Below are 12,701 nucleotides of genomic sequence, written 5' to 3' on the forward strand. Positions count from 1 at the left end.
TGTTTTCTAAGTACTTGACCTTATACCCACAGGTTAATGCAGTTAACCCATTGAAAAAGAACTTTCTTTTTGCAACATGTGGTGACTCTGGCAAGGATCCACAATGGACCAAAATGTAGATAATAACAGAAAGGTACACAACCCAAACTGATATATCTGAAATAAATCCCTACAACCTGAGAGGCTCACAGAAAAGGTCACAGAAGAGGGTACAGAGTTGCCCCAAATGCCAAGATTCCTGTTGATACAATATGTCTATCTTAGACACAACAGGAAAATAGACACATGAACTTTTAACAGTATAGTTACCCAAACAAACCAGCACAATGGTACTAGTAGGTATACTAAAGAGGCCAGGGGAAATTCTATATATTTTTACCCTATAAGAAGAAATACTTCATATCAATTGTTGCTAAAATATGGAGAATAGGCTGCGTCTGAAGATGAAATCTCACATTGATTTTTCTAATCTCAATTGCACACCTCAGGATACATCGTGTACAACCTCAAATGCATGCACTCAGTAGCTTGACTATATACATGTGTGCATATATAAATAGCAACAGATATTAAAGAAGAGATAAAAAATATGGGAAAAGGAGGGAAGGCTTTGAGGGGAAGAAAAAGGGAACTTAATATACTATGAGTTTCTCAAAAGCAACCACTATTTAAAAAAAAAATAAAAAGAAAGCAAGAAAGCAAGAAAGAAGCAAGAAGAAAGCAAGAAAGCAAGAAAGCAAGAAAGCAAGAAAACAAGAAAGCAAGCAAGAAAGAAAGAAATTCCATGCAAAGGTTCTGTATGATCTCTGTAATTTTTCTGCACATTCAAAATCATTCTGAAAGCTAAATTATATTACTAGACATTTTAAATTAACTTGCATTTCTATGTCCTATTACGTCTTCCTAAGTCTCTGATTCGGGGTCATGAACTTGGCCTCACAAATTCTACAGAATGTTATTTGTACAACTTTAAAATTGCTCAATATAGTAACCTTTGACTGTATGTGACAATATTTATTTCTCGCCATCAGTAAATATTTCAAAACACATAAAAGAATGTTAATAATTTTTTACCGGCACTATAAATCTTACCTCTCAGCATTTGTTATAAGTTGAATAGGTGTCCTGGGCTGGAATCCTAACAGCACCTACAAGGAGCTATTCATGATGTCAGACTATAATTGGTTTGAAGGCATACCTTTTCCTGCCCTAGCATATCAAAGAGAAATTTTGGAAGATATTCGTAATAAGTTTGTGGTGAAAGAAGAAGACTTGTTGATATTGACTTACCCCAAGTCAGGTAAGGATCATCAGTAAAACTAATTCAGAAATGTATAAGGGAGATTAGTACTTTGATCCTAATTCATTTTGGGTGATGAGTAGAGTGTTCTATATATTAATGTGTAAAATGACTTGTGGGCATGGAGATTTGTGTGTGTTCCACTCAGACTGACCTATGTGGGCAGAGTAGATCAGCTATGGCTCCAGAACAATGATAGTGCTCCCTAAAGCAGAATATGCCATTGGTCCCTCTCTCTGGGGAAGAGATAGAAGAGAGAGAGTGATGAGAATAAATGCAAGAAATAAGAGATAGAGGCATGTATGTGAGGATATGTGGAAGAGAGGACAGTTTCAGGTAAAATTACTATGGACCTTGTCCAGGATGTAGAAAGAATCAGAACACTCAAGAAAGCAAAAAGCAACATCATGGTAGTTTTGTGATATGGATGATTGCTGTGTGGAAGAAGCACTGAACATTGAGCAAGTATTAGGTTGTTGACATATAAAGAAAAATGACACAGAAATTCCATAGGCAGTGGGAATATAGGAAAAAAGTACCAGACACTACCTCAGAGAAGGAAGCTAGAGAAACATCCAGTGACAAATGAGCAAATAATCGGAAATCAAGTGTGTGTGATAAAAATGCACAAGGAAATTGATTCACCTTAAAAAGTAGAAGTACTCAGTCATATATTTCAGCATGGGGGCATCTCAATGACAGTGAATTAAATTTAAGGAGGTAGTCTCCAAGGGCATGTGATATGATTATAACATTCTGAAATATATGAGATACAAATTGATTCCACCAGAATATAGAATGATGTTGGCCCAGGCCTGGAGGAGATATTCCATTGCCAGGTTGCTGTTTACTGAGTATAAGGTTTTGCAAATGAAGTCTAGAATATGATGAGTGAATATACTTTGCACTTATGTCACACAGCCATTGTGAATACAATTCTGTGTGCTTGAAATTGGGCAGCACTCTAAATTTTATGGGCATATATTCTACTTGAGGCTTTTTCACAAGTAATGTTGAAATGAGTGACAGTCACTTTTCCTTTTCCTTCAGGAACAAACTGGCTGATGGAGATTGTCTGCTTGATTCAGACCAAGGGAGATCCGAAATGGATACAAACTGTGCCCATTTGGGACCGCTCACCCTGGATAGAGACTGATGCAGGATATGCTGCATTAATCAATAAAGAAGGACCACGACTCATAACCTCCCATCTTCCCATCCATCTCTTCCCCAAGTCTTTCTTCAGTTCCAAGGCCAAGGTCAGTGTCCAGTGGTTGAAATTTTCTTTGACTAAACACTCTGAACTTATTTTACCTGACAAATCCTGGAGGTCTTGCTGAAATGTGAAGATGGGATTCTCATGCACTAGGTGATGCTGATGTTTCCCCACCTCAGACTATATTAGATAGAGTACAAGGATGTGGACCAGCACACAGTGATCCTGGGCAGCTTTAAGAAATAAAGTGAAATATCACACTGAAACATTCATGAACTGCATATATAGGCCAAACAGAGTTCAATCTCAAATGTACAATGGATATTACTATATCATTGTCATCAAAAAGCTAATCTTTCTTATATAATGTATACCTAAGCCCTGTGGGTGAAACACCTAAGACACAATTGCTCATAGGGGAACAAAACTGACCAGCCATCAATGTTCAAAGATCAGTTATATATACAGTGTCATCACGTGTGTAGCTGTTTATTGAGATCAGTAGCCACAGAAGTCTCCCATGAAATGGAAAGAGGAACAGTAGAAGTAATCAGAGATATCCACATACTGACCTATGAAAGGTCTTAGTTAGTAAGAAAGTTTTGTGTAAATTCCTCCATACATAAAAGCTATAGTTTATGCTGCAACTACAAAGACAAACTTAAAATAATCTCTCACTAAAATGGCACAATGTTTGTGGCCATTCATATATATGTGTGTGTCTTATCTGGATTTGGAAAATTTTGACCAGGGAAACTGAAGCTTAAAGAGATGAATTCTATATTTCTGGCAGAGCCTCTCAGAAGACAGTTCCTGACAGCATGCACTTCTTTGCATCGAAAATAGTGTCTTGGTTTGGTTACTGAATATGGGATGGATCCCCAGATGGAGCAGTATCTGTATTGTCTTTCCTTCAGTCTCTGCTCAACACTTTGTCTTCATGTTTCCTCCCATAAGTTTTTGTCCCCCCTTCTAAGAAGCATGGAAGTATCAACGCTCTGGTCGTCCTTCTAGAGCTTCATGTGGTCTGTGAAATATATTTTGGTTATTCTGACCTACTGGGCTAATAATCAATTATCAGTTAATGCATACCATTTGTATGCTTTTCTGATTGGGTTATCTCACTCAAGATGATATTTTCTATTTTTATTAATTTTCCTATGAATTTCAAAAGTCATTGTTTTTTATTGATGAGTAGTATGCCATCGTGTAAATGTACCACCCTTTCTGTATCATTTCCTCTGTTGAAGGACATCTGATATATTTCCATAATCTGTCTCTTATAAATACAGCTGCTATGAACATATCCTTGTTATATGTTGTAGCATCTTTTGGATATATGCTTGGGAGTGGGTCCTCAGGTAATACTATGTCCAATTTCCCTAGAAACCACCAGAATGATTTCCAGAGTGGTTGTACCAGCTTGCAATCCCACCTGCAATAGAGGAGTGTTCCTCTCTCCATTTGTCCCAATGACAGTGTTCTTTGCCTTACAGAAACTCTGCAATTTTATTAGGTCCCATTTGTCAATTCTTGACCTTTGAGCATAAACCATTTCTGTTCTGTTCAGGAACTTTTCTCTTGTGCCCATGTATTTTAGGTTCTTCCCTACTTTATCTTCTATAAGTTTCAGTGTATCTGGTTATATGTGGAAGTTCTCGATACACTTGTAGTTGAGCTGTGTAAAAGGAGATAAGAATGAATCAATTCCCACTGTTCTACAAGCTGATAGCCAATTAAACAGGCATCATTTGTTGAAAATGCTCTCTTTTTCCCAGTGGATGGTTTTAGAAGCTTTGCAAAAGATCAACTGAACATAGGTGTGTGGGTTCAATTTTGGGTTTTCAATTCTATTCCATTAATCCACCTGCATTTCATTGTACCAATAGCATACATGTTTTATCATTATTGCTTATAACACAGATTGAGATCAGGGATGGTGATTCACCCAGTACTTCGTTTATTGTTGAGAATAACTTTAGCTATCCTTGGGAAGTAGGAGTGGATGGTTGTAAGAAAACACTTTCATTGAAGCAGGGGGAAGGGGATCGGATTGGGGGTTTACAGGGAGGAGGTAGGAAGCTGAAAAAGGTGATAACATTTGAAATGTATACAAAAACATCCAATAAAAATATTTAAAATTTCTAAGAGGACTTAGCGAGATGGCTCAGCTGTTAAGAGTACTGGCTGCTCTTGTAAAGGACCTAGGTTCAGTTCCCAACACCCACATGGTTTCTCACAACTCTCTGCAACTCTAGTGCCAGGGCATCCAACTCCCTTTTACTTAATGTCTGTGGGTTTCTGTCCACATATGGTGTGCAAAAATGAATGTGTGCACTCAGACATGCATAAATCAATACATTTGAAGATAAAAAGATGAGATATAGAATAATTGGTACAAAATATGAAGTTCATTTTATTAAAAATGATTACTTTGGGTGCTGGAGTGTTGGCTCCAAGGTAAAGAGCAGTAATTGCTTTTCCAGAGTTACTGACATCAATTCCCAGAAACAACATGGTGGTTCATGACGATATGTAATGAGATCCAGTGCCTTTTGGTATGTCTGAATACAGCAACAGTGTATTCCTATGTATAAAATAAATATATTTTTAAAAAATAATGATTTCTTTTAATTTATTTCTTTTATGTTTTGACATTTTATAATAAAATATAATTATATATATATATATATATATATATATCATTTTCCCCTACCATATTTCCCCTGCTAAATTAATATATAATTTTTTTCTCTCTTTCAAATTTATGTTTTCTTTTTTCATTAAATCATGTTGCATATATATACATATGAATATACATATATATTTCTAAATATATTCCTATGTTTATGTATTCCTATATAGATATATATTTACATGCTTCTAATGTATACAGTATATATTCCTAAATAAATAAATAATCAATGTATTCGTAAATGAATCTGTATATCCCAAAACACTTCAGTGCATCTTTCTCAGTCACTACAGTATTAATTGTATGTTTATTTTACAGGCATGGCATTTGGTGTTGGATAACCAATTGTTATTATAATCTTTAGAACTGTCGAATAAGTCTGTTTCTTTTTTTCATTATTAATGAACTAGTCATTTTGTTGTTCATTTTTTACAAATCATATAAAATTAGAAAAGGGGAATTATGACTATAGATTTTTCACTTGTGTATATGTTTTCCCACATAGAAATAGCAAATGTAATTAGAAATAATTAGATATTAGAATATATCATGTAAATTATGACAGTTAAAATGTGAGGAATAACTGTTGACCTTCATTTACATTTTCATCCATTCAAGGCGATCTATCTCATCAGAAATCCCAGAGATATTCTTGTGTCTGGTTACTTTTTCTTGGGAAACACAAACATTGTGAAGAATCCAGGGTCTTTTGGAATATATTTTGAATGGTTCCTCAAAGGAAATGGTGAGTAATCTGTTAAATATAGGAGGGGGAGAAACTCAGAGAAATTAATTTCATTAATTAATTTATAAATTAATAAATTTATTTATCATATTATATATATTATAAATTTATTTGTTTGTTTGTTTGTTTATGTCACAATATACAGCACCACTCTCCTCTTAATGACCCCTACTCACAGCTCCTATCCCCATCCTCTTCTCTTCGGTGAAGGGATAGTTGCCCTAGGGTACCTCCCTACCATGACACAACAATTCTCCCCAGGACGTGGTGTGTCTTCTCCCTCAGAGACAAGACAAGGCATCCCAGATAGAGGAATAGGATACACAGAGAGGAAACATGTTCATGGAGAGCCCCAGCTCCAATTGTTGGGAGATCTGCTCAAAGACCAAGCTACAAATCTGCTACATATGTGCAGGGCCCCTAGGTCTAGCTCTGGATAACTTTTTGTTTTGTGGTTCAGTATCTGAGAGTGCTAAAAGGTACAAGTTAGTTGACTCTTCTGGTCTTCATCTGGAGTTCTTAACCCCATTGGGTACAACAATCCTTTCCCCAACTTTCCCAAAAGACTTCCACATCTCTAACTAATGTTTGGCTGTGGACTTATATATCTCTGTAATTCAGCTGCTATGTTGAGCCTCTCAGAGTACAGTTATTCTGGGCTATTGTAGGTAAGCATCTAAGAGTATCAGCAATAGTATCATGGATTGTTTCTTGTCCATGGTGTGTGTCTCAATTTTGGCCAGTAATTGATTGCCCATTCTTTCCATCTCTGCTCCATCTTTATTTCTGGACATCTTCTGGTTAGGACACATTTGGGGCCAAAGTTTTTCTGAATGGGTTGCTATTCTTATCCCTCCACTGTGAATCCTATCTGCCTACAGGAGGTGGCATTTCAGATGTGGGAGACCTTAGCATTGTGCTCTCACCTGTCAGACTTCTCCAGAAAATGGCTCCCAAGATCCCATCTCCTCACCAAATAATGAAAGAGTTTGTGACTGTAGTTTCTTCTGAAGAGGTGTCTGATGTGTTTGTCACTGAAAAGTACAGCAGAGAGGAGGCCTTGGCAGGCTCCTCTCTCAACCTCTCCATGCTCCATTATGATAACACTTCAGAAACCATGGCAGACAGAAACCTTTCCTTTCCCAAAAGCACATTTGGGTCCAGGAAGAGATCAGCCATCTGGAAGCACTTCTACTTGTCACCCCTTAGTAGCTTAAAGGCTGTGTGTGTCCACTGTATGAATGAGTTCAGTAGAGAGAAGAACAGGAAGGACCTGGTCACAAGCTGCCTCATCAGGCACAGGTGGAGAGCACATTGCTCCATTGTACTGCAGGAGAATGGGAGCAACACAGGCATCCCACCATTGTACCCTGTGCCCTGAACCCTGATGCCTGCCCTGCTGCCCCCAGAAGGGGATCTCAACTCTGCATTGTTATCTCCAGGCAAACGAGTCAAAGAGTCCCCTTCTGCCTCCTCATCCCCCGACAGACTTCCTGAGGTCCTGTCATCACACATAAATCCTGGGGATGTGTCCCCAGAAGATGTGTCCATGTTTTCATCCTCTGATGACTTGGGGGAGGCCTCTGTAGTGTTTTCTCCAGAGAAGCAGTCACCAGACACAGTAAATCTAAGGTTTGAATCAGGCACTGTCTTCCAGCAAAATTAAGGTGATGAGAAAAATATAGTCAGAAGTCTGGCATCACTTTTCCCTGGCCCTAATGGTCAGTCTCAAAGCAGTGTGCCGGTACTGTAGCTGCATTATTAGTCGGGGGAAGAAGGGAGATGTTGGCACCAGTTGTTTGATGCAACACCTGTACAGACGCCACCCTGAGGTGGTTGGGAACCGAAGAACTTTCTGGGTGCAAGTTTGGCAATCTCTCCATATGCGACTTTGGCCTCTGCAGAAATATCCTCCAAATTAACTGACTTGCCAGCATTGGTCAGAAAAAAAAAAAAAAAACATCAAGGTGTGTTTCCTACTAATAGCAAGAAGTCCACCAAGCTATGGAATCACTTTTCTATTTGTTCAGCAAACTCAAGAAAGGTGGTGTGCCTGCACTGTGGCCGGACCATCAGCAGGGGCAAGAAGCCCACCAACCTGGGCATCAGCTGTCTTCTGAACCATCTGCAGCAGTTCCATGGCCATGTACTCAAGAATGGCATCTCAGAGACCACTCTGTCCCATTCTCCAGGCATTTGGAGGCCTCTGGGCATAGAGCTCTTAGGGCCTTTCCCTTTCCGTGACTCCACAGAGAAGTTCTATGACTCTCATCCAGTTGCCAAAAAAAAATCACAAGTCTCAAAGCTGAAATGATTGCACTTGACCTTCACCCATATTCCCTTGTAGACAATGTTGGCTTTAACAGGTTGCTCGAATACTTGAAACCTCAGTACTCTTTACCCTCCCCTTCCTACTTCTCTAGAACAGCTATCCCAGATATGTATGACAATATGAAACAGATAATTATGTCACATCTGAAGGAAGCTGAGAGTGGTGTGGTTCACTTCACCTCTTGAATATGGATGAGTAGCCAGACTCATGAATATCTGACCATTATAGCTCACTGGGTCACCTTCACACCCACTGTCTAACAACATTGTGAGGACCATCATTGCTCAGCACTTTTAGATGTGTCACAGATTGACTGTGACTATAGTTGAAATAGCATTCAGAAGCAGCTGGAGTGTTGGTGGGAAGCCTGGGTGACTTCCATTGGCCTTCAGATTGGCATCACTGTGACTGACAATCCAAGCATAGGGAAGATGCTGAGTGAGGGTGAACACTCAAGTGTGCAGTGTTTCAGTCACACAGTGAATCTGATTGTGAGTGAGGCTATCAAGAGCCAGAGGATGATCAAGAACTTACTGAGTATTGCCCGGAAGCTGTGTGAGCGGGTCCATCAGTCACCCAGAGTAAGAGAGAAGTTAGCAGAAATGCAGAAAGACTAAGAGCTGCCACAGCACCAGGTGATCCAGGATGTACCGTCTAGGTGAAGCACATTGTTCCACATGCTTGAACATCTGATTGAGTAGAAGAGGGCAGTTAACCAGGTATCCATTGAATGTAACTTCAGAGAATTGATCATCTGTGACCAGTGGAAGGTCATGAGGTCTGTGTGCCATGTGCTAAGACCATTTGATGCTGCAAGCCGAGAGATGAGTGCCCACATATCTACGCTGAGCCAGGTAATCCCCATGATCCACAGCCTCAGCAAAAAAGTGGAGATGCTGTTTGGGGAGACCATGGGTATTGACACCATGCTTAAGTCCCTGAGGGAAGCCATGGCGAGCTGCCTGTCTGCCACCCTTCATGACCACAGATACATCATTGCCACACTGTTGGACCCTCTCTACAAAGCTTCCCTGTTCACAGAAGAGGAGGCAGGGCAGTACAGGCAAGACTTAATCAGGGAGCTAGAAATACTGAATTCTACCTCAGAGGACACTGCCACTTCCAATGGCTGTGACTCAGGGACCCCACTTAAAGACACTGGCACAGAGGAGAGCCTGTGGTCACTCGCACCAATAGAGAGAGATCAGAGAGAGAAACTATCTGAAGACATGGTGCTTGCGTATTTGGAGGAAGACGTGCTGGAACACAGCTGTGACCCACTTACCTACTGGAACCTAAAGCAGTCATTGTGGCCTGGGCAGTCTAACTTAGCAGTCTGATTTCTGGGCTGTCCCCCAAGTACAGTCCCCTCAGAAAAGTTGTTCAGCATACCCATAGATGCTGGCAGCTTTGGCCAGCCCAGTCTCATGATGGAGCATTTTGAAAAGCTCGTCTTTTAAAAAGTGAATCTTCCTTTGATATGCTTTCAGTATTGAACTCATTGATGGAGCCACCAGACTGTAAACGTCCTTCAGAGTGCTAGCTATTGTACCAGGGCTGACTTGCCTGGATGGGCCATTTAGGACCCCAGACCAGGCATCTGGGGCTACCTGCCAGTTCTCACCGTAATACCCACATGTGCCTTACTCCTCCTTCAGGGCAGGTGTCAAGGTGCATTTTCAGAAGCCCACTAGAAACAAAGTCTTGGCAATTATGAATTAGGATGATCAGGTTTAAAAGTATAAAGGTTTTTTGTTTTGTTTTGAGGGGATAATAATCTGTTTTACTAGAATGAAAGGAAGATGTAAACAATTTTATTATGTAGGGTTTTTATTCAGTTGTGTAAAAACCACAACTTAGGTGCTGTATTTTAATTAAATATTTTATTTGCAACAAAACAGCTTTTGTGGCTGTTAAATGAAACCTGTAAATAGGAGGTGGAGGTTAAGCCATCCTGACTGAACAGTTCTTAACCACAGGCTCCAAAAGTATGTCCTAGAGGGAATATTCTGGAAGCTGTTTACATTACAGAACCAGGCATTTGAAAACAAAACTCAACTTGGGCATATCATGGAGTGTCAATCACATGGCGAATTGGTCATGAGCACGTTCCAATGTCAGGTGTTGCAATCAGGTTTTACAGGGTCAGTTAACTCAGAGATATCCTGATTATTATGAGTCCCTTGAAATTGAATCCAATTTTTAAAGTCATGCTTAGGACTTCACCAGTGCATGATATGACACGTATAAAAGAGATGGGGCCTGTTGATCATATATCCCTGCCTCTGGTTTACTTTTTGCATCTCTATACAATAAAGCTATCTCGTAAGAAGTATGTACTGACCCCTCACAGCTTGACCAGATATAGCTCAGATTCTACTTTGAGGAGGTAGCTTGTTGACAGGGAAAGCACTTGTATATTGCAGTCATGAGAAAAATCTTAGATATTTAGATTTTTTTCCTATGATAGGGAAGCCTAAACCATCATTGGTACATTATAGAGTGCCAAGGATATCAAAATGAAGTATCAGCTATCAGACACTTTACCTGACTCCAAAGTTTTTGCTTATGTCTTTAAAAAAAAAAGTTTTTCATTTTCTCATTGCAAATCAGTTAAATATTATGGGTGAAACAAATCACTCATTTGCCTCTGACATTTTAGAAAAAAATGTTTTGTTGAAATAGTGTATGTAGGCTCTGTATTTAATTTGCCTGGACTATGTTTTCGTGTGTTTATAAATGACGAACTTGGATACTGAAATTAAACTTTTTATTTTTTTATTTTTTTAATACTTTTTATTAGGTATTCTCCTCATTTACATTTCCAATGCTTTCCCAAAAGTCCCCCATATCCTCCCACCCACTCCCCTACCCACCCATTCCCACTTTTTGGCCCTGGCATTCCCCTGTACTGGGGCATATAAAGTTTGCAAGTCCAATGGGCCTCTCTTTCCAGTGATGGCCGACTAGGTCATCTTTTGATACATATGCAGCTAGAGTCAAGAGCTCCGGAGCTAGAGAAAGTACCCAAGGAACTAAAGGGATCTGCAACCCTATAGGTAGAACAACATTATGAACTAACCAGTACCCCGGAGCTAGCTAGACTTCAAGTCCTATATTGAACAGTTAGGGAAAGCGTGGGCAGCCTTATCCAGTCCCTGCTTTTAGTGGGATTGCTTCCAGTTTCTCACCATTTACTTTGATGTTAGCTACTGGTTTGCTGTATATTGCTTTTATTATGTTAAGGTATGGGCCTTGAATTCCTGATCTTTCCAAGACTTTTATCATTAAGGGGTGTTGGACTTTTTCTAATGTTTTCTCATCATCCAAAGAGATGATCATGTGTTTTTTGCCATTGAGTTTGTTTATATAGCAGATTATGTTGACAGATTTCCGTATATTGAACCATCCTTGCATCCCTAGGATGAAGTTTGCTTGAACATGAAGGATGATGGTTTGATGTTTTCTTAGATTCGGTTTGTTAGAATTTTATTAATTATTTTTGAGTCGATATTCATAAGGGAAATTGATCTGAAGTACTCTTTCTTTGTTGGGTCTCTATATGGTTTAGGTATCAAAGTAATTGTGGCTTCATAGAATGAATTGGGTAGAGTACTTTCTGTTTCGATTTTTTGGAATAGTTTAGGAGATTTGGAATTAGGTCTTCTTTGAAGGTCTGATAGAGCTCTGCACTAAACCCATCTGGTCCTGGGCTTTTTCTGTTTGGGAGACTATTGATGACTGCTTCTATTTCTTTAGGGGAAATGGGACTCTTTAGGTCATTAATCTGAACCTGATTTAACTTTGGTACCTGGTATCTGTCTAGGAAATTGTCCATTTAATTTAGGTTTTACCGTTTTGTAGAGTATAGACTTTTGTTGTAGGATCTGATGAATTTTTGGATTTCCTCAGATTCTGTTTTTATATCTATCTTTTCATTTCTGATTTTGTTAATTAGGATACTGTCCCTCTGCCCTCTAGTTAGTCTAGCTAAGGGTTTATTTATCCTGTTGATTTTCTCAAAAAAACAGCTCTTGGATTGGATAATTCTTTGAATAGTTCTTATTGTTTCCACTTGGTTGATTTCAGCCTTAAGTTTGTTTATTTCCTTCCACCGATTCATATCGGGTGTTTTTACTTCCTTTTGGTCTAGAGATTTTGGGTATGCAGTCGAGCTGCTAGTGTGTGCTCACTTCAGCTTCTTTTTGGAGACGCTCAGATCTATGACTTTTCCTTGTAGGACCGCTTTCATTGTGACCTATACATTTGGGTATGTTGTGGGTTCATTTTCATTAAACTCTAATGAGTTCTTCATTTCTTTCTATATTTCTTCCTTGACCAAGTTATCATCGAGTATAGTGTTGTTCAGCTTCCACATGTATGTGGGATTTCTATTATCTATGTTGTTATTGA

The 12,701-nt window shown here is 39.1% G+C and overlaps 1 protein-coding gene across 2 annotated transcripts in view; it reads left to right on the plus strand.

Annotated features, from left to right (window-relative positions):
* The first annotated feature begins 1,093 nt into the window (after nucleotides 1–1,093).
* LOC147003494 (sulfotransferase 2A1-like) overlaps nucleotides 1,094–12,701 on the plus strand; it is a 32,106-nt gene continuing 20,498 nt past the window's right edge. The window contains exons 1-4 of one of the 2 annotated variants that reach the window (XM_085842156.1): nucleotides 1,094–1,300; nucleotides 2,351–2,559; nucleotides 5,830–5,956; nucleotides 6,838–8,440. In XM_085842156.1, the coding sequence (XP_085698282.1) occupies nucleotides 1,165–1,300; nucleotides 2,351–2,559; nucleotides 5,830–5,956; nucleotides 6,838–7,337 (972 nt within the window). In that variant the 5' untranslated portion in view covers nucleotides 1,094–1,164 and the 3' untranslated portion in view covers nucleotides 7,338–8,440. Of the gene's footprint in view, nucleotides 1,301–2,350; nucleotides 2,560–5,829; nucleotides 5,957–6,837; nucleotides 8,441–12,701 lie in introns of those variants that run through there. The other variant, XM_085842157.1, reaches the window with a different exon arrangement.

This window comes from Mus caroli, unplaced genomic scaffold (genome assembly GCF_978045245.1).
Source record: "Mus caroli unplaced genomic scaffold, Mus_caroli_1 scaffold_8, whole genome shotgun sequence".
Taxonomy (NCBI): domain Eukaryota; kingdom Metazoa; phylum Chordata; class Mammalia; order Rodentia; family Muridae; genus Mus; species Mus caroli.